We start from the raw sequence: 26515 nt of genomic DNA on the forward strand, positions 1-26515 counted from the left end.
TTTTGGAAACCAAATCTCAGAAATGAATACCTGGGGCAGTTGCTGAGGCTGCAGTTTCACAGCAGACCAAGACTGTCTGATTGCCATCCCCTGCAGACCAGCTTCTGCACCCACTTGCTCCTGGCCATGTATTTCAAGCTTCCTTTCACATTGATTCCCACCGCTGATCATTTTTTACAAAGCTATTTCAACACACAAAGTCAGTGGGAAGCTCATCAAACTAACAAAAGCAAATAGTTTTCTCACAACGTTCTGTGATGGCAATACTGAATAGATGGCAATAATGGCTGAAATTGCTCCTGCAGTTTCCCCCCTGCCCACCCCACAGCAACAGCAACCAGAGGAGAGGCAGAAATTATACTTACTCTCCAGATCTAACTGGAGGCTTCTTAGGTGTGTGGAGGTTAGTTAATTCTCAAGGTTTGTCCTTTGGCATTGTATGAACTGTAAGAACAAGCCAATCTGTTTTTTTGCAGTTTTATCTCCTGAATCAGTAACCAGGAGCAAGTCAATGCAGATTTAGCAACATCTACCATTTGCTATTTACCACAAAATATCAAAACACACAGTGTAACAATACATTTTAAATAACCAAAGTAGTCTCACACCAGAAAGAACATTTTCTTTATATGCTATAAGAAAAAAAAAGCATGTGTTTCTTAGCTTTACTAAGCTAAATATAGGGACTAGCAAAGCAAACTGAGTTTCTTCTCTATATGTCTAATGCAAGGAGTATCAGTTTTGCTTTGGAAGACAGGGAAAGAACACTCAAAGACAACCACCATTCCAGAAACAAACCCCATATTTTTGGAAGAGGAGCTTACCAAGTCAGCCAGGAACAGTTTTATAAAACAAAAAAAGTATTTTTTGAATGCAAATATGATTAGCTATGTTCTTTATTACTGTAGTTCAAACTGTGGATGCAGATTTTTTTTCTCTGTACCATTTGAAGAATTCAGTGATTCCTTGTGTTGCTACTTGTGGCAGAGAAGAATTCATATATTCATTTTCATATCTCTATGACAGAAATCTTACAGAACCACAGTATGGCAGTACTCAAAAGGCAAATAAGATCAGCTTTCCTAGCTCTGTAACTTCTTATACTCCCTGGCCTGCAGCAAGGCTGCCCTTCTTCCCACAGATCATCTGTGACCAAATGACTGGGCTGCAGCCTGTGCTCCCTGACACCAGGGAGGGAAAAGCAAGCCCACAAAAATGTGTTCACTTCAGTTGCTCAATAGTATAGAAAATTAGCTTATTGCTAAATGTTTCTACAAATGTTATTATGTTTGTCTCAAGTTATATTTCTGAGTGACTATGGGAATAGGAACTTCTTTTTGGTAGCTATTGCTTCTCACTCTTTCCTTTGTCTATTGTGATCACCATCAGTATTTCACATGTAAAACCACTCATGTATAACTAATTAATCCAAGCAGGACTCTAGCAATCACTGTGCAGTTTTTAAAGTTATGCAGTTATGTGTGTCTGTATATATACATACACAAAAAAAAAAAAAAAAAAAAAAAAAATCCCTAGAGTCTTAACAAAGCAGTTAAACTTTATCACCAGCCCATGGCATGCAATGCAATGACCCTATTCAATGGCCTGGGCAGTCTCTGGATAAATAGCAAAGCTGGGATCAAGACATTCCTTTTGTTTTCTTCTGTGGGTTATGAACAATGAAAAAGCAAGATTGCTGAGTGACCAAAGAAAAAATTATGCTGCACACTCTGCACAAAATCAAAATAAACAAAAAGCCAAACAAACACACTGAAAACCAAAAGGGCACAAAATCCAAACCCAGCCCAAGGAACTCAAAGCCAACTTGATGAGCTAATAAATTTTACCTTTAAAGTTCATCATTACCACATCACTGAGAAAGGTTTACAGCTGATTTAAAAACTGAAAACTCATAATTGTCAAATAAACTTTTCTAAAATAGACTATAAAAGCAATTTCTAGCAAGAATAACATTTAAATGAATGGAGGCAAAAGAGGTGGCAAGCCTGTCCAAATGAAGAATGCTTCTTTTACAAGATGATTAAAAAAATAGAAGAGACATTTAACTATATAATTACAAAAAACTTTATCACACAATGAAATACTTCTTGGACTGAAGATATGAAAAGGTATGTTCAGATTTGATTAGGTCTGAATAAAAGCAATGTTCCAAAAGGTCACAGAATATGAATTTACACTCCAAAAGACAAAGCTTATTTTTAATAGCAAACAGAGAATTCCTGTCTTTACACACAATATTTTAAGCAGTAGCTGTGTGAGTTCAGCAAGTTTCTGTAGGTTACCCTACACTGAACATTTCATGGAGGACCTTCCCAGAACTGGGAATAACACACAGTGACATTTCTACTATTATTATTTCCAGATCAGAATGAATAACAATAAAAATTTTCTCTTAACACTGCAGAATAAATTCATAGCCTAGTGAGCTTCCCTGTGACTCTCTGCTCTCCAGAAATTGGTGTAATGTTATAAAATCTCTGCTCACAAATCCTCACTCAGGTTATTACTGGTTCTGTTCATTAGCCTTGCATAGGTAAAGCTGATCAACAGAGATTGTCTGTGATTAAAGCACAGGAGCAGCCCCATTTATTCTAGGCTGAGAGCACTATACCCACAACATCTCTCAAAAGATCTGACTGAATTTCCTCTGATATCAACAGAAATCTCCCTGCCAACTTTGAGAGGAGATCAAATCCAGGGAAGCCAAATCCAAACCCAAGAGACAAAAGCTCAGAATAACTCCCTAATATTTCTGAATTGTATGTTTCACTTTTGTGCTTTGTTGTGTGGATACAAGAGGCCTTGACTCCTTGGCTGACAGAGGACAGTCAAGTATACAAATTATGTATTCTAAATTTTACTTGTCTTCATCTGGAACAAGCTCTTTCATAGCAGGCTTGTGAGGTGGCAGGAAGAAAGCTGATAAGAATTGCCTAAAAAACTGATTCTAAAACAGAGTTGACATTAAATGACACAAATTAATTCTCTCTACAAATGTAACCCAAATAATTTGCTTCAAGAGAATATCTTGATGTTTTTAGTAGAAGTAATGCAGTCAGAGGGTCAGTTACCCTAACCTGTAGCCCTTAAAAAAATGAATGCTGGAATTTTTGAGGTTGAAAAGAGCAGGTGAGCATTACAAGGGGGAACAGAAGGACCCACCAGTTCATGAAAAAGGATATCATAGATGGGTGTAAAAAGACTCATGGGATTTTACTCTTTTAAGTGCTGTCAGTTGAATTTGTGATAACAGTCACAAGAAATGCAGCAGATTTCCTGGAAGCACATTCCTGCACATCCTTGTATGTTTTTTGCTAAGCTTGGGAATAATCTCTTCAATATGAATGAAACAACAACAATTAAGTGCCTATATGCATTCTTTATAAATAATGACTGGAGAAAGGAGAGAGAACACAGAAATGTGAGCTTTGCACAGATGATGCAAATATGAAAAAGGACTAGAGCCCTGGATTATGACATTTTGAGTTACAGCCCTATTTTACTCTACTTTTCAGGGATATTTAGGCCTCATAAACACAAACAGATTAGCATCAGGGGTTTTTTTTAGCCATTTTTGCCAAAGATACTTGGGGTTCTTTGAGCAATGGCTGTTCAGGTGATCAGCTGCTCACCTGAGACGTGCTGGTGAACAGGCTGAAGGGTGTATTTGGAGCAGGACAGCTCAGCAGAGTCAGTATGACTGGGAGTCAGAATGTTGGGGCAAAACCAGCAGAAGCTGTCCAGGACACCAACTGTTTTATATCCAGGATTTGTTGTTGTTGGAGTTTGTGTGCAAAAGTCACAGTAAATTGAGCATAATTGTATTGTCCACGATGTAAATCTGAAATTCAGATAGCTGAAAACATTTGATGTTTGTTCAGCTAATTAATCCTCTAATAGCTGCAGTACTCAGATGAGAAGCTCACGAGAATAGATACGTAATTAGTTTTCCAACATTCCATTTGTGCCATAAGACTGTTTTGCAGCTTAGAAGGGGAGATCCTTCTAAGAGGAAGATGAGCAGAGCATTTTCCTAGGTAGAAGCAGGAGGGATTCATTGTATTGCATCCAGGGATGCCTGCTACAATGCTCAGGAGGACACAGGAAGGAAAACTGTTCATTCATGAACTCTTGGAGCACAATAAAGCGATGAGAAAGAGCCAATACAAGTTTGCTGAGGACAGGTCATGTCAAAGCAGTCTAACTCCCTTTTAAGACAGGAACTGCACAAGCAAGACCACAATCAGCTAAGAATCACAGTGGAGCCACAGTTATCAGTGACCTGCTCCTGTGTCAGCCAGCTGTCTCCAGTGGGGTTATATGGTGTCTACCTGCATGCTGCCCAGTCTACTAAGTAGTTTAATATCATCAAAAATTGTGTAAATTAAACATGAGAATTTTAAGAATATTACTTGGGAGATATACTTGGGAAGACAACACTTAAATTCAAACTGATAGTTCCTGGCAAATTAGAATTTAAAGACAACAGGACAAAGTTCAAGTTAGACACCTGCAAGGTGAGCCCTGAGAACTGCTAACAAATCCACTCACACAAAGAGAGGAACTCAGTAAGCAGGAGGTGCAGCAGATCACAGTGTGAGCCAACAATGTAACAGTTAAAAACAAGATTTTAAGAGATGAAAGGAATTCTGTATGCAAGCAGTAGTGGTAACTAATCCACTCTTTAATGCTAGTGTCTCTCAGCTGGAATACAGTACCCAAATTTGATCTTCAAACTATAAAAACCCGTGCAGCATCCAGAGAAAAGCAAGAGAGATGAAAAATAGCAGAAAATATCCCACAAAGAGACTGCACTGGCTTGCAGCACACACAAACAAATCTTTTGTTGAAACTTTTCAAGGGCCACTTCAAATCCATGTTCCATGAGTACTGTGTACCTTATCTTTGGTGAATTTCAAGTGAGGTCTCAGGTCACTTCTAGGGCCCATTTCTGTGATGCTTTTCCTGAAATATTTCCAATAAACCAAACCAAACCAAACTCTAGCACTGCTTTCATGGTATAAAATAGTTTTTAAAAGAAGAAAGGCTTAAACTTGCAAAATACAACAACTGAATTACATAATTTCTATAATTCAAAAGTAAAAAAAATAAAAACCTACTTAATCTATACCTAATTAAACTCTGTAACATTCTTCTCAAGAGGAGCATACCTAGTCAAAGAATTTAAGAAAGCAATCACTCCTAGTGTCCCTAAATGCTATAACAATCAGAGAAATTAATGAAGATGAGGAAGGAATGCTGCTTTTAATTCAGATTTAATATCCAGTAATTGGGGGAAAACTCCTCTTACAGTTGCAGAAAAAAATGAAATTAATAATAATACCTGTCTTCCAAATCAACCAAGATGCACAGTATCACATAATAATAATAATGAAGGACTTAAGAAGATTCAGAAAAAAAGCATTTTAAAATATTTTGACACTCTGGCACTGACCTCAGCAGAAGGAATTGCATTAGGTTTGTTAAAAAGCAGCTAGATCAGGCTTTCCACAGGAGGCCACGTGCCACCTAAACTGTCTGTAAGAAATTGAAACTCACTTTCATGATGCTATGATTAATTATGAATGAGCTTTACAGTATGATTTAAAATGAAATCTTTTTTCAGTTCTGTGAAAGCTAAGAGATGCTTGAAATGACTTTGCTTGTAGAAACTATACATTATCTCTACTGTAATGCTGCATGAAAAGTAGTTTTTGCCCATGTATCTACAAAAGAGTGATGAAAGGTCAAAGACAGACTGTTGTGCATGGGTTTCCTTGGAGGTTTTGTACCAATAAATGAGCTGAGTGTATCACTGTACTGGATGCCATGAGGGCTGGATGGTTTGCTGGCTTTGCCATTAACTCAGAACAGCATCAGATGAAAATCACTGAACACAGTACCCATTGCTTTCTTTGGAAAACAAAGTTAGTGGCACTCCTTTATATTTTCTGAATCCTTCCTTATCTATGAAGGAAAAGCTATTTTTAAGTGCCTTATTTTAAGCAATTTAACATCCCCTAGCCAACAAACTTAGCTGCTCAAAAACAATCAAATAAAGTCCAGTTCCCCCAGAAAAGATTAATTTATTACTGTTTGTATCACATTTAAGAGTCCTGAGACAAAAGATGAGACAAAAAATTTGTGAGACAAACAGCAAGAGTTGATTTCAAGAACGAAACATTTACACAAAGCCTTTGCTTCAGCACACAAGAGCAAAAGGGAATGCCTGCAAATGAAAGGATTGGTAAAGTCCCTGATGACCTGACTGAAGGGTGGGGTAAAAGCAGCCTAAATCTGTGTGAGCAGGGCCAAGTGTCTCTCAGCCAGGTGGGTGCTGGCAGGTGCCACCCTCAATGTGCAAAGCAGAGGTGTCAGAGTGAGATGGCACTTGCCCTGCACCATCTGTGCCTCTGTGGCCCCAACAGCAGAGCAGAGCTCCTCTAGGGCTCCCAGACTGCTCCTGTATCATCTTGTATGAGCCCCATTTTCAGCCAGTGGGATGATTTCAACAGAATTAACAATTAATTCAGCTGGGAATCACGTATATATTATCACTATCTTGAACCTCTAAGTTAAAATAAAATGTGACTAATGATGACTCTGAACTTTATTGTTAAAAGTTGGCATTTAGATATGCTTTAGTCCTGATACATTCCAAGAATTACAGCAATAGTTATACTTGGTACACCAGCTCATGCATTAGTAGATCAATTGGATGATGCATTTTTGGTGGCCAGGTCACTGTGACCATCAAAATCAGCTGATTAGGTTTAACTTCAGCTAAAGACTGAAATTGGATTTTTGAAGCAGTGTGAGCAGTTCCAATTCAGAACATTCTGGGATTCTGTAAAAACACACACCCCTCTGTCATAAACCAACACATGGACTGATGAAAATAAATGTCTTAAATAACCTAATGGGAGAGAAATGGTATTTCTCACCTTTACTGCTGATCAGTTCAGCATGTATTTACTCCTGTCCCCCTTAAAGCACAGATGAGTGTGTGACAGAGTGGATGTTATGCTCTGTTGAACAAGCTCAGTGACACCTACCAGGGTGCCTGGTCACCTCTGGTCTTTACCATGTCTGTCAGATTGAGGCTGATTCTCCTGAGATCAACTACAAAACAGAAGGATGGGAGGGCAGGAGGGGCATATCTGCATGGAGGCACCACACAGCTGCAGAAAACACACCAGCACCCCACCATGCCCTGGGGATCTTTTCCTTGTGTTGGAAAAAACAATTCCTGGGTACCACATGCTTCATGCTTTACTAGTACCTTCTGCATAATCAGCAACAGGGAAAAGATGTCCAAAAAGAAAATAAGAAAAAAAAAGGGCAAAAAGCCCACCCCAAAACCAAACTAAAAATCAACCCAACCAAAAAAGCCCCCAAGACGATATTCACCCTGCATAGTGGGAAAACCTAAATGCAAAGGAGGTGCTGGTGACAGATGCATAAAGTCATTGCTAAAATAGAGGAGGAATTTGGAAGCACAGGTCTTAATTTGCATGCAATAATGATTTTCTTTTATTTTTTTCCTGTGTCTCTTTGTGATGATGACTGTCTCATTTCTGCCATCACCAAAGGTGTCTTCTTGGTCATGTTATTCTCATCACAGCAAGGGTGTAATGCTAATGAGTTTTTGTGAGAAACAGAAATATACATTGGCAGTTTTTCAAACTGTAAACTGGAACGAAGCATTTCTGTTGTGAGGAAATCTCAGCACTAAATCATAATCTATCTTGTCTCACTGGTTATGAGGAAAGGAGGGTAGAGAGATGCAGAGTTACTCAAAGGAGGGGTTACTGTTGGTTTTGGTTTTTCTTTAGATAACTTTTTTAAATTATTAAATTCAATTTGTAAATAAAATCCTTAAGATGTTTATAGTAGTTTGTGACAGTATCCATTACATTGTGGACAAAATGGGGGAAAAAAACCAACAACTTTTTGTGAAACTAATTTAAAAGCAAGCTGTTGATTGAAAAAAAAAAAAAAAAAAGAATGTAGGAATTGGTAACTTTTCAAAACCTTGAATTAGCAACACGTTATCAATGAGGCCACAGCATGTGACACAGTTCTCATAAGCTGCAGGCTAGGATCAGCACAGCATTAGTTTCCAGTACTTATCCCACCCTTTTATCCAGCCTAATCTGAGGTGGAAGGTGGTGGAACAGGGAATTTCTAATTCTCTCTAGTTTTTCACTGTGTGTGACATTTTGCTATCAAAATGATAGAGTACAACCTAATACTTTTATGCTTTGAAATAAATAAATAAATAGATAAAAGCATCACAGTGTAGTGTGGGAGACTAAAACAACCCAAAGAAGGAGACAGGAAAGAAAATTTCATCCAGAAACAAACTCTAAGAGGCAAGGACTGCTTCTACCTGAATTATGTGACAAAGAAATGCCAAAGAATGCACATGTACAATATACTCAAACAAATTCTCAATGAAGAAAGGATATCACCAAGAAAATCACCCCAGTATTTTGATGCCTTGCATTTCTTATGCCTTATATCCTGATGTGTGAGAATTGTGCTCTCTCCTGCACATGGCACATAACAAGGTAAGAATCCACTGGCTGAGCTGAGGTTTTCTTTAGAGTGTGTGGAATGGCAACCAAGTTGTGACACACTTTTCCCAATCTCATTTGTCACAACGACTTTTATTTATTCTTTTAAGTCAATCTTCCACAGAGTAGCCCTTTGTATCTACCAGGAAAACAACGTGTCACTGAGACAATAACATTGTGATTCATGCTAGAAGCAAAGTTCACTGTCTGCTGGCCATCAGCCCAGATCCTAAAGTGCCCACTCTTATTTTGTAGCCTACATTACCATAAAAGTAATATTTTATTAGCAGAGAATTTCCAACTCTTAATGTATGCCCAGCTTTTTATGGCTTCATAATGCATGCAAAAATCAAGGTTTTCTTTGCTTCTTTTTCACTTCAAACCAATGAAACACATCCTGGCTGAAACACCAGCCCTCTTCTTTCCAGAAGTGCTCTGGCACCCTCTTTGATATTGTCTTTTTTCTTGGAATAAGGCCTGCTTCTCAAACTTATTCACATTCTTCCACACTATCACATTCAAACACCTTTTATAACAATTTTCATATAGTGACTATATAAACTGTTTTGGGATCAAAGAGTTTTGAGTTGTCTGTAAACAAGAAAAATGCTGAAGATTTATGTGGGAAATCTCTGGTGCTTTCCAATCTGGATTTTTTTTTTTTTTTTTTTTTTTTTTTTTTTTTAAGTTGCTGGGTATTTCCTTTTAGAATTAGGGAGAGTTGCTTTTTCCACAGCTTCTGCTTCGGTCACATGAGGTGGTTGCATGAGGCATCACGCTCTTTGGAGGATCCTCATTCTATTCTGGGACACCAGAAAAGACAAAGCTGTGGCCTCAGAGAGTAACTGAAAGCACCAACTCATACACTGAGCTTTCACTGAACAGTGAAGTTCATATAGTGAAGCTATAGACAATCACCTGAATATAAATAAAGCAAAACACAGCCCCCAAAACATGATAAAACTACTGACTCTTCTCCATGACATGCAAATTACCAGTTTTTAGTAAGAGACAATGGTTCATCATTAATGCAAATACCAAGCGATTCACCAAATGACATATTTTTTAGAAAAAATTAATTAATTAATGTGATGTGACCACATATATTTTTTGTTTAAAAAGATGATTAAAAGTGGATGTAGGGCCCAGGAATGGATATAGGCCAAGGAAAACCTGCCTTAAAACTTGAAAACATTGAGCCTATGCCAAGTAATCTGCTTAACCAAGGAAAACCCCAGTAAATAGCCTACTTCCTGAAAAGTGTACTGCAGTTCTACAGCCAGAAGTTCCCCTTCTGACTTGCAAATTGAAACACTTTTCAACAAAAAAAAAAAAATAACAACAACAAAAAAGGAGCAGACTTAGTGCAAGTAATTTGAGCTCCTTATTCAGCATCACCAAGAGTTCTATACAATGAAATAGTAAGGCATAGGCTAGCCCTGCCAAATAGTTGCCATTTTCCAGTTTTTAATACTGAAATAAAAGTGCTCATGGTTGGAGGTGATTAGTCATAGATAGAGATGGTTAAGAAATAGGTAAATATATTTTCCATCTTCCATGCTTCAGAAAAACAAGAATCAAAGCCAGTATAGCCAGGTATCAAACCAGAAACCAGGGAGATAAAATTCAGCTCACAAAAGAATCTGCAGCAGAACCAACAAATGGACTTGCTCCCAGCTTGTATCTTCAGACACTCTCAAGATTACATCATTTTAATCAGATTTATAGTAATGTAATACACCTAAACTGTCAAGAGTGCATGCATGATATACTGATCCATAATTATTATGGGTAGCAAAACATTGCATTTCTTTGTAAAGGACCAGCATTCTGCTGTGATCTGTTACACCTGAAGAACAGGGATTGTAGACATTGCAGCACTGCCAACATGGGCAAAATTTAGGTGACCAAAACAGTTACTACCACCCTGAAAGATTTCCATAAATGGCCATGCTTGGCTTTTTCTTGATGAGTCCTGGCAGAGATGGGATCATGCAAGTTGTGGTCTAAGGTCTGCATCTTTATTTTACACATAGTATTTCTGAGGAGCATTAAAAAGTGTAATGTAATAGAGACATTTAATACCATCTAGATCAGTACGACAAGAACATCTCCAGCAAGTTGCAGAAAAAGCAAAGGAAATCACTTAATCTACAGTGCCTGCTTAACAAGAAAAGAAAAGAGGCCACAGGGAAACCACTGTGGAAGAAAACATTTTAGTTCTCTCTCTGTCTCTCTATGCTTTTTAAAAACTGAGTACATAATTGCACAGGTACCACAGGGAGGAACAAGTATTTGAAGTCTAAGAGCAGCTTTTTGTGTGAAACAAGTTACAGGTAAAGCCTGAGGTTAAAACACAACATCCCAGGTGCTTTCCAAAGCACCATCCAAAAAAAGCAGCATCTCTCCATCTTTCATATGCATATAAATTAACCATGGAAGTGAGTTTTGCCCAGTATGTTTTGTCCATTTTTAAAGGGTCTAAATGCTGCAATTAGCTCTACAACCCAAGTCCCACTGTGTGGTGTAAAGCCCTGGGCTATTGCTCTGTTCCATTTCCTTAACTCAGTGCCTTTGAGAGCATCAACCTGCAGCACACACAGGCAGGACTCAGAGCAGCACACCCAGGGCACCTGCACCACAGCAACATGTGCTCTTACACACTTGTGAGCAGTTACCAATTTGCACTTCCTCTGCTAGACACTATGGTCACAGTACCAGGGATAGCCAAAGGGAAATTTATCATCATTTTTAAGGATGATATTAAGATTGTATAAGTCATACTCTACATGTTTTCCTGACACATTTCCACATTTGTCATATTTTCAAAGTTTAACTGACAAACATAATCAAATCTGGTTTCCATTCTGTTGTCATTGTCAGGGGGGGAAAAAAAGCCCTTTTTTTTTAAATAGGAAGGATGATCTCAAGCAGTTTCTCTTTCTCACCAACACTCTCTTAAACAAGTTGTATTGAGCAATCAAAGAATCTTGAGAAAGCCACAAATCAGACATCATGAAATTATATTCTGGGTCTTTTTCTGGAGTGCTTCCTCTTTTCCTACTTAAAATAAAACAGAAAGAGAGCACAGTTTTATTTGCCTGAGAACAATTTCCTCAAAATTTTCACTACTTGCTAAATGATTTTAAATTTAAAAAAAGTAAAAATTCCCACTTTTTCAAAATCCACAACTATTTTTTTTCACTTTTGTTTTAACTATTCCAAGTGTGCATTAAAAATAAAATTTTCAACATGAGATAACATTTAGTTCCCACAACCCTTGCAAATTCCCTTCTACAGTAATAGTATTAATACAACCACCTTTCTAAGGCCAGATTACTGCCATGCCTCTTGATACTTACTTTCTTATGAAAAGCACCTGCTCCCTTTTGGTAAAAAAAAATTAAAATCCTCTAAGAGTTCCCTGTTCTAGGTCAGAATCAATGGCACTGACAAATGATAGTAACAAACCAATGCCAAGCAAGAGGAGACACCAAGATAATTTTTAGCATTATAATGAAGTGCAAGTCAAAATATAGCCACTGTGCAGATACAAAACAAAACAAAAAAATTAAATCCATATTCATATGTTGCAGCAGCCTTGCCAGAGCTTAGAGATAGTGCACAGCAAAACTAAACTGCAGTAGTAACATTCAGAAATAAACTCTTGTTAAATGTTTGGAGCCAACATTTACATATCAGAAATGGAGGCAAAATAAGTGACTCCTTCCAAAGTCAGTGACTTCCACTGGCAAAAGAATTCTATGTCTGTGTTCACAAAATTAGAAGTATGAATTACAATCTAACCACTTAAGACCCATCTTTTGTTCAACAGCACTCTTACAACTTTCTAGGGAAATATAGTGCTTCTAATTTGAAGCCTGCAGCATAGAAGGGTTTTTACATTAGGAAAAAACAAAACCACTTAAGCTTGCCAATGAACAGCTCTCAAATAGTGAAAACATATATTTGGGACATCATTAGTATTATCATAATGTCTCTACAAGGAAGACACAGAAGATACATAAGTGCTGTATCCTTTAATACCCAGTTCTGCAAAAACATCCTCAGATTCTGTGATTTCTAAGGGATTTTATTAGCTTTTTTCTCTTCTCCTCCACATCATTATATACAAGTAACTGGGTGAATGATGAAAAAACCCCATGAGAGCTTTTTTACTCCCACAGTAGTTCCCCACTTCTCCAAAAATAAACATGCCATTATGTTTTTACACTCGCTGTAAGTTCCACTACACAGCATTCTGAGGGGTGGGGGTTTCCACTCTACAGAGACTCTGCACTATCAGTGCTAGCAGGAAGCTGCTCTCTTTACAAAAAAAGGGAAGTTGCCTGTCTGCAATGCTCTGAAGTCACAGCCTGCTTAACCCTATATGGGCACATCCACCTTCCCCCAAAGTCAAGTGTGATGCACACAAGAAGCTGAACCAGGAAAGAGAGCAAGTGGTGATTGCATCCCTACCTGTGCCTAACACAGCTCAGCAACTGAAAGCACATCGTGCTAGTGCTGGAAGTCAAGACAAACCTTGCCTTAGAATGCTTTTGGCATTTGAAGCACATTTAAAGCACATGCACTCCTTTATTGGAAAAAAAGCCAGTCTTGACACAGGAGCTGCATAAACGTTGTGGCTTCCTGGTAACCACGTTTATTAACAGCCAAAACTAAGCACAAGTGTCTGCTCCTGCTGCTTTAGGCTCTGATGGCATCTGCAGCAGAGCTTGGAAGGCCTGCCAAAAGATTTCTTAATATTTGCAGAGAAGCCATGTTCATCTTCATGACTGTTAGAGAAGCTCCCCTGAATCAGGAACACATGTACTGTTTAAAAAGAACCGCAAACAAACACAAAACTAGAAAAACCCCAACATCTTCCCTTCAGTTCCAGTAGGAAGTGGAGCAGCATTTCTTCAATTATATAATTAACACAAAAAATCTTGCATCACATAAAAGTAACAGAAAAATGTACATCCAACTCAAAAATCCATTTTTGATATTTCTTGCTTACTTCCTATCTTTCCATCTGTTTTGGTGATGAAAATCAATGAAATAAGATTTTGCTTTGTAAACTTTTATTTTGAATTAAAATTAACTCAGAGTTTATTTAAGAATACAGGGATCCTAAAAATTATTTAAAAGTTGCTTTAAGCTAAGAGTTTAATCAAGTACTAACTGGAAGCAAAATTCATTGACAACATTGAAACTCTCTGTATAATTCAGACTTAAAGGTACAAGTATACAAAGATTACTCCCTTAATTCCTTATGACATAAAGTTCTTATCACTCTCATAACTGACACCTACCCTACTTGGTGTAAATATTTATACATTCAATCATATACTATGGTTTTAGGCAAATAAATGAGGTTTTTAGTCTTATTTTCAAGGGAAATTAGTTTTGTGTGCTTATTCTGCTTGTCTGTCAAGTTACCTCTATATTTAATTCCAGCAAGTAATTCAAATTTGAAAAAGGTCGAGGTCTCAGTGCTAAAGAAATACCTGCTCAAAGAAGAGCAGCTCAGGTAAGGGCCATGGCTGAAGTCAAAGAAATTTGGCTGTAATAGCACCCTGTGGCTGCTCACAGCTCTGATTTAACTTCATATTAAAAAACAAACAAACAAACAAACAAAAAAAATGACAAACTGCATCCAAATCGACGGTATTAATCACAACATAAAGTTCAGCTTAGTAATGCAGCAACACTGAATTTCCTGTAGAAAGAAAATGTAAAAAAGGAGGGGAAAATGCTACTAAAAGGTCCTACTAAAAAATCTACGAGGTGGTTTTCAAATTGTTCTGTAGTGAGTAATCTCTGTGTTTACAGTAACTACAGCATGTTTTTGAACAGCTCAAACCTGGATTCATCCTGATGAGATATGATTGGGCTGTCACTTTTCTTTATGCTGTGATAGTACTTTACAAGAAGGAAAAAAAAAAGATTTTCTATTTTTCTATGATCATAACTACACTAAGGAATAAAATTCTCAACTCCAAGTTTTTTTGTGAAACAGTTTAATGACTAGCCAATTTAGCAATATAAATATTGGTATTTTACTAGAAATAACTTCTTAGTGGCTATTAAAGAACTACTGTCACTGGTGAATTTGAGCTGGGGGGGGTGTTAACCCTTCCAACTCTTCCTATTGCCTTCCTCTTGGCACATAGTATTTAAAATTCTGCCTTTTTCACTTTTTTGTATACCATAATTTGTCCTGTTTCCTTCTTATGATACTCCCTTCTCTGAAAATATGTATGTCAAATTTTATTCTGATGCTACAATGCATTTTCAGTGCAAATTAGCAGTGTGTTCTAATAGTAATCCATTGCACCCCTCATTTTAAGGGGAAGGAGGCAAGACACATGACAAAAATCATAGAGTGAAATAGCTGGAAGTCCACCCACTGGGAAAGGCTGGATGGCAGAACCACTGTGCAAAGCTGCTGTAAAGAAATGCAAAGTAAGTACTGTTTTACTTTTTATGAGTCCTACATGAAAGAGGTTTTTTTACTTTTAAAGCACTGGTGTAGGATAATTTGTAGTTAGAGATTTATATTGTTCAGAAATCACATTTTATACTTGAATAAAATTTAGTTCAGACATTACAGAGCAGAAGAATGTCTCTTGGAACTACATGAAGCCAAACTGTGCACTGGGAAATGCTAGCAAGCATGCTGCAATAACAGTTCATTGTAAAATTCCATATTGTTGATATTTGCTTTCAAAACACACTCCCCTGTCTCCCCATCCTTCCTTTCTGTTGCTTCAGACACATCTCTGGTTATGGGACTCGTTCTGTGCTCTTCAGTAGTCCCCTTCTCAAATCTCATCTAAACACAAACCTCACTTGGTAAAGTCAAACCATTCTTATCCATCACTAGCATCCATTGCAGAAACCTCATCCCCTGCAAGCCTAAATTAAGTTCATTCCACTAACCTCTTCCAAAAGTATCCTACTAGCATGTAATCACATCCCTGTCTTCTTACCTTCCCCTTCTAAGCTGCTTATTCATGTTTCCTGTATAGAAATGTCAGTTCCATTTCCATAAAGTTATGTCATTGTCTTTTGCCATCACCTCTGCTTTCTTCCTCATTCTTCACCAACTGTTCTGTTTCCCCAGACTACTTATTTCTATATCCTTATTAAAATTCCTATACCTTTACACAAAACAAAACTCACCTCACACTAATATGAAGTCCTCAGTAACTACAAACTAGATTACCTACACAGAATATTCCTTTCACTATTTACTGATTTGCCTCTGTTTGGAAGATTTTACAATGTAGACATATATGGAATGGAGAGAATTTCTCATTTCTTATTAGTTCTGATTCAGGTCTCCAAACAGAATACATGCATGATTTAAGTGAGCTTCTGAAGAATTTCTGGTATGCATTGGACACTACTATGCAAAAATCAAGTACAAAGAATGGTCAAACAAAAATTGATTTAAAAAAAATAAAGTCAGCAAGTTTAATTGCAGAGTGTTAGTTCCTAGCTGTTAGATTTCCAAAAAAAATACATTGCAAACAGTTTCTAGGTAGCTTTGTAGGAATTTTATATTAAAAAGAAAACCAAAACAAAATTGCCAAAACCCCCGAATGAACAGAAACCCCCCAGAAAACAACAAATTAAGTCATACTACACCAAAACAGGAATTTTGGAATAATTTTAGCAGCAATGATATAAGAAACCAGCCAATTAGAAATGCCCAGAACCTGCTTCCTTTCCTTCCCTACATCTGCACACAGGTTTAGCTAGCATGTGAATTCCTGTAAGCCCAAAGGCAGAGGAAACAGCGGAGCAGCCCTGGTTTCACCGCGGCTTTAGCACGGCAGGGATGGAAGTTCCCAGCCGGTGCCCAGCACATGACACTACGTAATGGAGGGCTGGGACTCCGAATTTCCTCCCGTGCAGCACCGCCCGCAGCAGGCTGGGTTTCGCTGGGTATAATGGTGAGGCGGAGCAGCGATGCTCTCACTGCCCGCACGCTCTGCCTGAGCGCAGCCGGGCACAGCAGGGACAGGCTCCGGGGTGTGCCAGCTGGGAGAGGACATGGTCCTGGAGAGCCAGGTGAGTCTGCACCGTGCCAGGGGCTCCTCTGTCTGCGGCAGAGCTCAGCCACGCGCGACAAAGTGATTCAATGCTGTGCTGCAGAGAAGGCGCGCTGAAAGTTGTGGTGCGGGTTGTGAATTCACTGATGCTCCGCGCATTAGGGCGTGATCAGGTCACCTGTAACAAATTGATAGCACCCAGAAGGAAGATTGCATGGTGGTGTGGAGAAATGGAAAAAGAGGTTAAATATTTACGGTAACTGAGGTACATGAACTTTTCTTTTGCTCTGGAGGGGAATAACAGAAGAGGCAGAAACATAGATTTGAATGAATAGTCACCAAGTGAAATGGTTTCAGTATTATGTATTTAGGTTTAAAGTGATGCAGGACACTGCATCATAAACACGAACTCAAAGTTCTCTTGCAGGGATGCTTGAATTTGTCTTTTAGAGTCAACCCATCCAAAACTCAGGTGATGCTTTCCAGAACACCAATAATCAAGTTTCATATTTGCAGCAAAGATAGGATAGGCACTTTCTCCCGAAGTTTTCTCTCAGTCCCTCTTTTTCCAAGTTAAGCAGCCACACTGAAATTTCAAGAGTAACAGGGTATTTGAGTTGCAACATGCAGCAGAATAACAAATGTTTTCCATAAGATTTAAAAAAAAAAAAAAAAAAAAAAAAAAAAAAAAAAAAAAAAAGAAAGAAAAGGTTTTATTTTCAAAAAAATTGCAAAGGGGTGTTTTCCTTTTAACTTCTGCTACATCAAAAATACTATCATGGTACTTTACAGGGAAATAAAGGTTTCTGCTGCAACAAATAAGATCCAATTCTGAGCTAAGTTTCTCTGTCTGGTGCATTTAAGCTTTAAGTGGATTGGTAGGGACCTGATGCACATAAGTCATGCAATCCCTTGAGAAATTATTTTCAAATTAACTAATAAGATATTGCACTGTGTACAGCTTATTAGAAAGAAAAACTGAGCAGCAACAGCACACTGCTACTGTGCCTGGGATTTAAAAGCTGGATTTAGCTGTCATGTCCATAATTCTTAGTGCTTGCTTATGTAAAGGAGTAGGTGAGAGGAGGGTTTAGTTTAATATTAAGGAAAGTAAAAAGGCTCTACAGAATGTAATTGAAGGATTAGTAAAAAGTATAAGGCATCTTTGCTCCAGTATTTACATATCAAGGCAATTCATGGAAATCCTCATATAGAAAACGTGAATAATTGAAAATGAGGTTGAGGAACAACTTGGTCTAACATTAAAGGACAAAACATATGTTTTCATTTTAAAAAATCGTATGTGTAGAGAAGAACTTGGTAAATTTTCACAGGAAACTTTAAAGGTTAATTCCACAATGACACAGAATAATATTCAAGAACTTTTGTCCAACACTAATAGTTACTTTGGTAATATCTCTGCAGCTTTCCAGATATTCAAGAGATCTACATGTCACAGGATTTCTATGCATGAGAACACTTTGACAGTAGCTGCCATTCATCTTGAGGGGAAAAGTGAAAAGTAAAGCGACAAAACAAGTATTGAGAATAATTTTTAGAAAGAAATTTTAGAAAGGGGCCAACACTTAAGAACAGAAAACTATAAATGCAACAGATGAGTCAAGTAGTTGAATCTAGCTGGGCAGAGAAAGAGGACTCATGAGTTAAGGGTGGAAACTTGTCAGTTTTGGTAATATTCATGTGAACAGCCCTGATCACAGAAAATTAAGTTATCATAAAAACAATTTTTAGCAAAGTTGCTGTTCCAAAACCAGAAGGACACAAAAATTTGAGATTGCACACCAGAATGGATTGGTGAAGTCTACAAAGGTAGCACTACACTTAGGAGTAGTGCTAAGGGAGGAAATCCCAGGAAAAAACTAATTATTGACTTTAGCCTCATGCAAAAGTCACATACTGGGAGACAAATGATCTTATTGTATGTGACTGCAAAAAGAGGCAATGAAAAACAAAATTAAAAACCACTCCAGAGACCTGGAGTACATATAAAGACAGTGACTACTGCCTTCCAATTTGTGAAACCAATTGCAGAACATTCCCATTGAAACAGAACAGGTTACTGTTTTTCAACACAGATGACATGTTAGAGGAGCTGAAAACATAATTGCCAAATAAACGGTTCACTTGAAAATGCAGGTTATTAATATAACTATTTAGTGCTTTAACTTGTAAGGACCTCCAGTTTCAACCTTCAGGTGCAGTTGTGATGGACTTAGATTACCCTTTGTCACGCAGCCATCCTCACACCAGCCCTTGCACAACTTCTGTCCTGTCCTAAGGAGACACAGATCAGCCTTGCTGTCACATCCCATTAGGAGCAAAGCTGATAAAACCCCCTGGGATTCCAAGGTGACATAGCTTCTTTCATTACGTTTGTCACAATATTGATTAGATTAGGTCTGAAGCCCATCTTTGGCCTGCTACTGACCCATCCCATCTCCTGGGAAATTCTGCAGAGTAGGAAACAAAATTGAAAATGACTGGAACAATAGAGATGTTCAAGATGGTAATAGCTCATGGGACTCACCCAGATGTGACAAGCACTGATTTTTACTAAGTATGCATCCTAATACATTAATCCCAAACTTGACATTACATTATCTCCTTCACAGTAGTCAGCCTTCAGGAGCTTAATGGAATGAAAATAACCCACCAAAGATTATAATTTCTTTCACTGGAGTAAATAACAACATGGTCAAAGTGCTGCCTAGCTAATTTTCCCTATCAAAATTTTAAAGAGTAAATTAAGAGCAGGTTGGCTTGCTGTCTGTGCAGCAAACCTTGTATCAATTGTCTCCCCTGGTATGTTTAGTTTTAGATGTTTCACTCATGCAGGACAGCTGAAGATTCAGTTCAAGGAACTGCACAGCTGAGCCATATGGCATCCACATAATTGTAGCAGTTAACAGCTAAAGATCCCTGTTCTTATGTTTTCAACAGGCTTCACTTATTGGCATTAAATGCTTCTAATATAATATTCTGTGTTGATACAGGCTTTGCATGTGGCAGATTTGATAGTTCCCAAGGAAAAAAGGACTACTCAGGATTGCCAGTTTTCAGATTTAGACAGAATGAAAGTTGGAGGGTTTTTTGTTTTTTTTTTTTTTTATCATTTTCAGTACTAGGTCAATTTTTCCTTTTTCACATGTGGGCTGCTTTACAAATACCATCAGTAGGCACAGTTGAACTACAAGGAGCCTGAGCAATAAGCTCAGTAAATGTCACTCCTTTTACCTACACCTTTACCTCCTACATACAACACCCACTCCCTCTGTCAGCACCAAACCTATGGCTTGAATTTGCCTTTTTTCTAAGTGTTCCCTCCTTCTCCTTATCTTGACTCAGCTTTACAAAATGGGACAGCTAAGCAATTAGTATCCCATAAGTAAAATAAATCTTCCTATTTGCAGCAGGGAAGCTGTAGCACATCTGTTCCCCTCAGTAACACTCCTGGCAGAAAATGACACACTGTGATAACCTGGAAATCTCAGGGTCTCATGAAACAAGAACTTCCAAATTTGATTCTTGTATGCTTTGAAGGATAAAGCAACATGAAGCAGAACAAGAACTGTGTATTTCATGCCAGTTCTGCATGCCAGGACACTGGACCTAGATGCTTGTTTTATTTCCATGGGAGTAGGAAAAAAACATATCAAGAGGGAAAAAAAAAACCAGACATACAAGATTTTCTTCAATATAAAATATTATTTCTTAAATATACATATGAAAATACACATTCCAGGTTGCTGCTTTGATCCTTTTCACAACTGCTAGGATTCCTTTAAGTCCTAGAAATCCTCTCACCCTGTTGTTAAACTAATCACTCTTTTTTTCACTCAGAAAAAAAGGAGAAGAGATTCTCTTAATGTAATCCCACATATTTTAATATTATAAATTTTTTGCATATTACTGAAAGATTTGACAAGCAATTAACATTCCATTGAAAAAGACTTTAAAAATTAAGAGTACACAGAGAAAGAACAATACTTGATTATGGATTTATTTTAAATAAACTTACTTTAAATATACTCTAGGATGTTTAAATTGGATGAGATTCATCTATCTATACTCATAAATATTACTCCAAGCCCCAATAAATTCACACAGTATATCTTCATGCTCTGCAAAATCTTACCTGTAGGTTATTACTGTGCTGACTTCAATTAAGATGCAATAACAGCTTTCACATCAAAAAACTATGGTTTGCACCTTGAGGATGTAAAAAAAGCAATAGTCTGAGGATTGTGCAGGAATAGGGGATCAGTTTTTTCATGCTTTAGGGGCTGAAAATTGTGGGAGGAAGTTTCAGCCAGAACTAGAAGGTTTTTTCCTTTGGAAGGGTACAGTTCATCTCCTAAATAAAAATGGTCAGAAGATCTCTTCCTGCATTATCAAACAAGATCCTCTAATTATGTTAAACTTATGCCCTTGCTTAAACCATTAACCAAGTGGTACAACAGCTGTACTCTTCAGACATTATAAAATCATTAAATCCTGAGCACAAACCAAAATAAAAAAATAACCATTCCTCAACACCATGCTATACAACTAAAAAAAAAAATTATAAAAAATTAAGCAGGTATTTTTGTTTACAAAACCCTACAGGCATTTCTTTTTGCCCACAATATACGTAACACAAATCTTGGAGGAAATTTGCAATGAAACTCTTCACTCATATTAACACGGGAAGAACCTTTCTTTCCTCAAAGAAATATGCAGTACATTTGTGGTGAAAATAACTTTTCAGAAGTTTTAAATAGCTTTAGTGTCAAATAGACCTTGTCCCACTTCTGTGTTCCTACTTCTCCACCCTCCTTTCTGCATTCCCTCTTACATGCACTACTTTCCCAGCTCATCCACCCCTCCTGCTGTTGCCCCAGCAGGTACATGTGCCCTGCCTTGATCCCTTCTCCGTGTTAATCCAGTGTGTGGCCCAGCTGCAGGAATTACATTCCTCTCCTGTCCTTACCCCTGCTGGCTTTGGTTACCAGGAAGAGGATTTATTTCCATTCCCCACTTCCCTTCACTCCCTGTCATCTGCTGGCCTAACCATGAGATGTGCTGGAGTCCTGCACGTGAGCCTAAGCAAATCTCCAGCTCTGCCACCTGGTACTTTGCAACTCAGAAAGAAGAAACTCTGGCTGAAGGCTCAGAGTTCTTGCTCTGTGTAGATCACACACTGACAGAAAATGGACTTGACACCACTGGTTTTGTTTGATGGTTTCTAATGTGCCTTCCCACTAGAGGAACAGAAAGCCAAGACATCCTAAAGCTGGCTCTCAGCTGTATGAGTTTGATACTTGGCAAGCTTCAGAAGGAAAAGGGTAAAGATGCAAAATTTTTTGTCAATCATTTGGACTATGTGCAGCTTGCTTATGTCAGGGTGCTTTCCTCTCCCTGGTGATTGTTTTAGCCAGAGCCTAAGATATAAATGTGTCTCCTGCCCATACTGCCTCTCACCTGCAGAGAAAGAGCTTCCAAGCCAAGGCTGAAAAGTATTACAGTGCACGTCAAAAGAAGTGTACAGGAACCCACTTCTTTGAAACTGCTGACATTTTGGAGGATGAAAGAAGCTTCCAATCTCCAGGGCTCCAGCCTTAAGGCACTGAGAAAAAATAAATCCCTTAAAAAGAAAAGAAACAGAAGGAGAGAAACTGCCTATCTCTGTATTTAGAAGTTCATATATTTAAATCCCTTGAGGAAGAAAGTAGTTTGGGAAACTGACAGTGAAAAGTAGAAGACTGAAAAATAAGTCTGATTTTTCTAAAATGTATTAATTTTATTTTTTTAATGAGAAAAAGGTTATGAAACAAATATAATCCGTGAAAGCAATACAATTTAACCACCAATAGGCAAGAAGTTAGGAAAATACCATCTAGAAATAGTCTGGCCAAAATTTAATTAGTTTTCAGGGCCTGTACATGTTTACCATCAGCAATAGACATCCCATTACTGCTTTTGCCACCAACCCATATCAGAAATAAATATTGCTTGGTTTTGGTTTTTTTTAATTCAAATAATAGTCTTCCTTACAAGACAGAGTAAGTGAATCCTAAAACTGGTACTATAAATGTCAGTAATCCATGCAAACCTTTCAGGCAAACTGGATGCTTGAAAGTAAACTACACTAGCCCTACCACACGAAGGGTAACTTTATCTCACCAGCTGGTGTCTGCAAACACAGAGCTGGACAACAACTACCCTGGTTTTGATAACCACTTGAAATGAGAATAAAGCTGCTTGGAGTAGATGGGAAAGTTAGGACAGCAAAGCTGCAGGAAGCACACCAAGCTGAGGTGGGGTATGACCCGACCCACTTTACCTCTGCATTGTGCCCAGGCCTATGGGCAGGGACTGGGGACAAATTAAAGCAATTTCCAGGTTTCTCTGCCTTGTGCCACGGGGCATCCATATGTTTTTTAGGAATAAAACCAGACAGCAGTACTGAATGCTTGCAAATTATAACCAGAATCTAGTTTAGACATATAATTTTATATTATCTTCTGACCTTGCTTTTGCCAAAGGAAAAAGAGCTTTGAAACTCATGTTTGCATACCTAAATGAGAAAAGGAACTGCTATCCCCTTCTATTTTTCATTTCTGAAGGTCTTAAGGGAGGAGTGAGAACACACAGTAAATAAATAGCTTAACAGACTGTAAACAACTAAAGCTTCCCCTCTTGCAAAACTATAGATCCTGTGATTAATGTTTCAGGAATTATATTAAAGTGCAACAACTTCCCCTGTAGACTGGTGATACCCAGGAGAAAAGATTCTCTGCCTTGAATGAGACCATGAAATTTGATTTGTGTATTCTAAAGCAAGAAATAACAGTCTGTTAATTTAGACAGATTTCTTAACAAAAGCAGTATCTTCCTGTTTTGATCACAAATTAAACAATAAAAATGAAGAAGACAGGCTGTCTGACTGTATGAAAGAAAGGAAGAATCTACATTAAATAGCCCTATCTTGTAATTAATAATAACAAAATGACAGGCATTACATCTACTCTGCACCTTCCATATCATGACTCAGAACTGTACTGTAAAAACTGTACGCACTGCTAACAGCTCCTTTCTTTAAGGGTTGTTTGTGCTGAAGAAAAGTCCTGAACTGAGTAAAGAATTTAGGGCATCAGTCACCACTGGACTAAGATAACATCTCAGAAACTTCAGGGGTTGTGGAGTTTGCCCTTACTCTTTGGTACTTTCTCACCACTCAGACCAATAAGCAGGTACATGATGACTGACATTAATTTTCAGGGAACAGACTGCAGTAGATTTGTTAAAGGATAGAGGAAAATGCATAAATTAATATTAAATGCAGCATTCACAGATGCAATCAGCATTAAACCCGTGCTGCAGGCAGAGGTGCCCTTACCAGGCACTGCCCCTGGCCAGGGAAAGGCTGGCTCTTCCCAGGTCCTGCCTTCCCCACTCTGTTCCCATGACAGCAAGCTCAAATTTCACCACAAATTTAGCAGCTCTGTTCTGCACCATAGTCACTGATTAATGCCACGACCCTTGACTCGTTAACCTCAGCAGTAACAAAACAGAAGGCGCTGGGTTTACAGCCCCAAATTTTAAATTGGTTTAAGGATGGTCCTTCCTGTGGGGCAAGAGTGGGGCTGGCAGAGATGTTTTGTATGAATAAACAGAGACAATTTTTACCCCTCTTAGGCTTTTCTGAAATTTAGTAGCAATAGAAAACTAAACAGGTAACTCTTCTACCACAGCCTTAAATAATTCAAAGGATCACACTCTTCGCCTGTCTGAAAAATTCAGAGCAGGCCCTGCAACAGTAAAGAAGTTTTTAATAAATCCTAAAATCACAAGGATACGGAAGATAGATGACACTAAAACTTTTTTCTATTCGGCAGAATTTAATAGAGCCTGAATGCTCCTCTCAGAAAACTGAAATAGGAACACAAGTTTTAAATAACCTTCTTCTGGGCACATCTGCAGGGATCAGTTCACGATCAAGCAGTCCTTGAATGCCATTTGCTGTTACTGTAACACACAAGTTTTAATCAGTGCAAAGAGCTTCAGCTGTGCCTAGGAGTTTTGTTCTTCCTAGCCATCCTAACCAGAAAAATCCTGGAAGAAGCAGGTCATTGCAGCATGGGGACTCAGTCCCTGTGCTTCCAGAGGGGTGAGGCCGAGCAACGCTGCAAAGTAGAGGTCAAATGTTCAGATGGAAACCAGTGAAAGGTCTGTGTCAGCCAGGCTGTCCTTCCAGCCCACAGCTCACCGAGTGCTTGACCCAGGACAGCTGATCCCACTCAGCCTTTGCCAGGCTCCCCACAGCACACTGAGAGCCTGGGCACTGCAGCCAGGAGCCCTCGTTGCCTGCCCTTGGCACAGGGAGCCCCAGGGAGAAGAAGCAGACTCTTCCCCTCTCTACTGTGTAGGCTGGTGAGTGGCTGCCAGCAGGCACTGCCACCGAACAGCGGGGCGAGTGGGCAGGGGCAGGAGCACCAACAAGGAGCCTTAAGGATATTCATTCACCACTGGCACTGCTGCTGTCTGTTCACAGCAAGCTGACACTGTTGGCTACATTGCACAGCTGCTTTGGACCCATCAGCAGCTTAACTCATTGCTACAGCACTGCTGCTGCTACCCTGTCCCTGTGTTCTGACCCTGGTATCTTCAATTTAGTTACTTAAGGCAGAGAGATGCCCAACAATCATATGGAAAGGGAGCACAGAGAAACATAGTTGATTGTGCCCATAATCTTACAGCTACATCTCTAATTCCAATCAGAAAATATTCTTTTACATGATTGTCAGGCAGAGAAAGCTACTGCCAGCATTTCATACCCCGCTTCTGAGCACTCACTCTATCTCTTTAAATTAGCAAGCAATCAGCACCCAGAGCAATTAACATTCCATAGACAGTATTCCAGTTGTACATTCTCTCCTTGGTCTTTTCTGCCTTTTCTGCCTTTTATCACACAGGGCTTGTTTTGACAAGATATCTCCTTTTTATTCAAGAATTCTATGTACTTTACACTCAGATTTTCAGATTCAGTCAGTCACTATATCCTCGAGCTGTGTGTAGCATCAACATAAAATAAACAGAACTCAACAATCAAAACTATTTTCTCTTTCTTTGTAGAAAAAGTCATACTGCATGCTTCCACCAGGGAGATTAACAGAAAAATGTTCACTATCAGTTATGTATTAATAGAAAATTACAACTCTTGAAGTGGATTGGATCTAAAGACCAAAAGAAGTCTGAATTTGGCTATTTTGAACATAACTATTTGCAAATAAGAATGAGAACTGAAACTACCTCATGTCAAAGGCACCATCAAAACCTACACCAATACTGCATCTATGAAACACCAATTTCTCATTAACTCTCACTCCTTTTCAACTCACATTCCTGCATATAAAGCATCTTTCCCCACACCTGTAACAAGAAAAGTAATTTATATTTACCTATGTGACCATAGCAGGAGTGCTACCAACACATCTTTCCCCGGAGAAAATTATTAAGCCCATCCACAGAATAATCACAGGATATTTGCTCTGTACCTCTCACAGAAATCATGTATGGTGTCTTTCCCCGCTGCTTTAGTCTACTTTATTCCCTCATTGACAGTAACTATTCCTTTCACATTATAGACAGCATAGATACAGACACAGAAAAAAACATGTGAAATGAAATTATATAATTCCCGATGTGGTACATATTCATATTTATGATATAGAATTAGTTTCAAAATGAGCTAATAAATAAGCTAATAAAACATTCCCAAACCAAGCAGTTATCATGCTAGGTTTTTACTAAACCTGAGGTAAGGATGATTTTAGCATCTTAGGTGGTAAT

General features: G+C 38.3%; 1 protein-coding gene across 2 annotated transcripts in view; it reads left to right on the forward strand.

The window, feature by feature from the left end:
• RASGEF1A (RasGEF domain family member 1A) overlaps nucleotides 1–26515 on the forward strand; it is a 151501-nt gene that overhangs the window by 85770 nt on the left and 39216 nt on the right. Inside the window, exon 2 of one of the 2 annotated variants that reach the window (XM_079311890.1) lies at nucleotides 14954–15068. In XM_079311890.1, the coding sequence (XP_079168016.1) occupies nucleotides 15027–15068 (42 nt within the window). In that variant the 5' untranslated portion in view covers nucleotides 14954–15026. Of the gene's footprint in view, nucleotides 1–14953; nucleotides 15069–16629; nucleotides 16683–26515 lie in introns of those variants that run through there. The other variant, XM_079311891.1, reaches the window with a different exon arrangement.

The sequence above is a fragment of the Erithacus rubecula genome (genome assembly GCF_903797595.1).
Source record: "Erithacus rubecula genome assembly, chromosome: 9".
NCBI classification, from domain to species: domain Eukaryota; kingdom Metazoa; phylum Chordata; class Aves; order Passeriformes; family Muscicapidae; genus Erithacus; species Erithacus rubecula.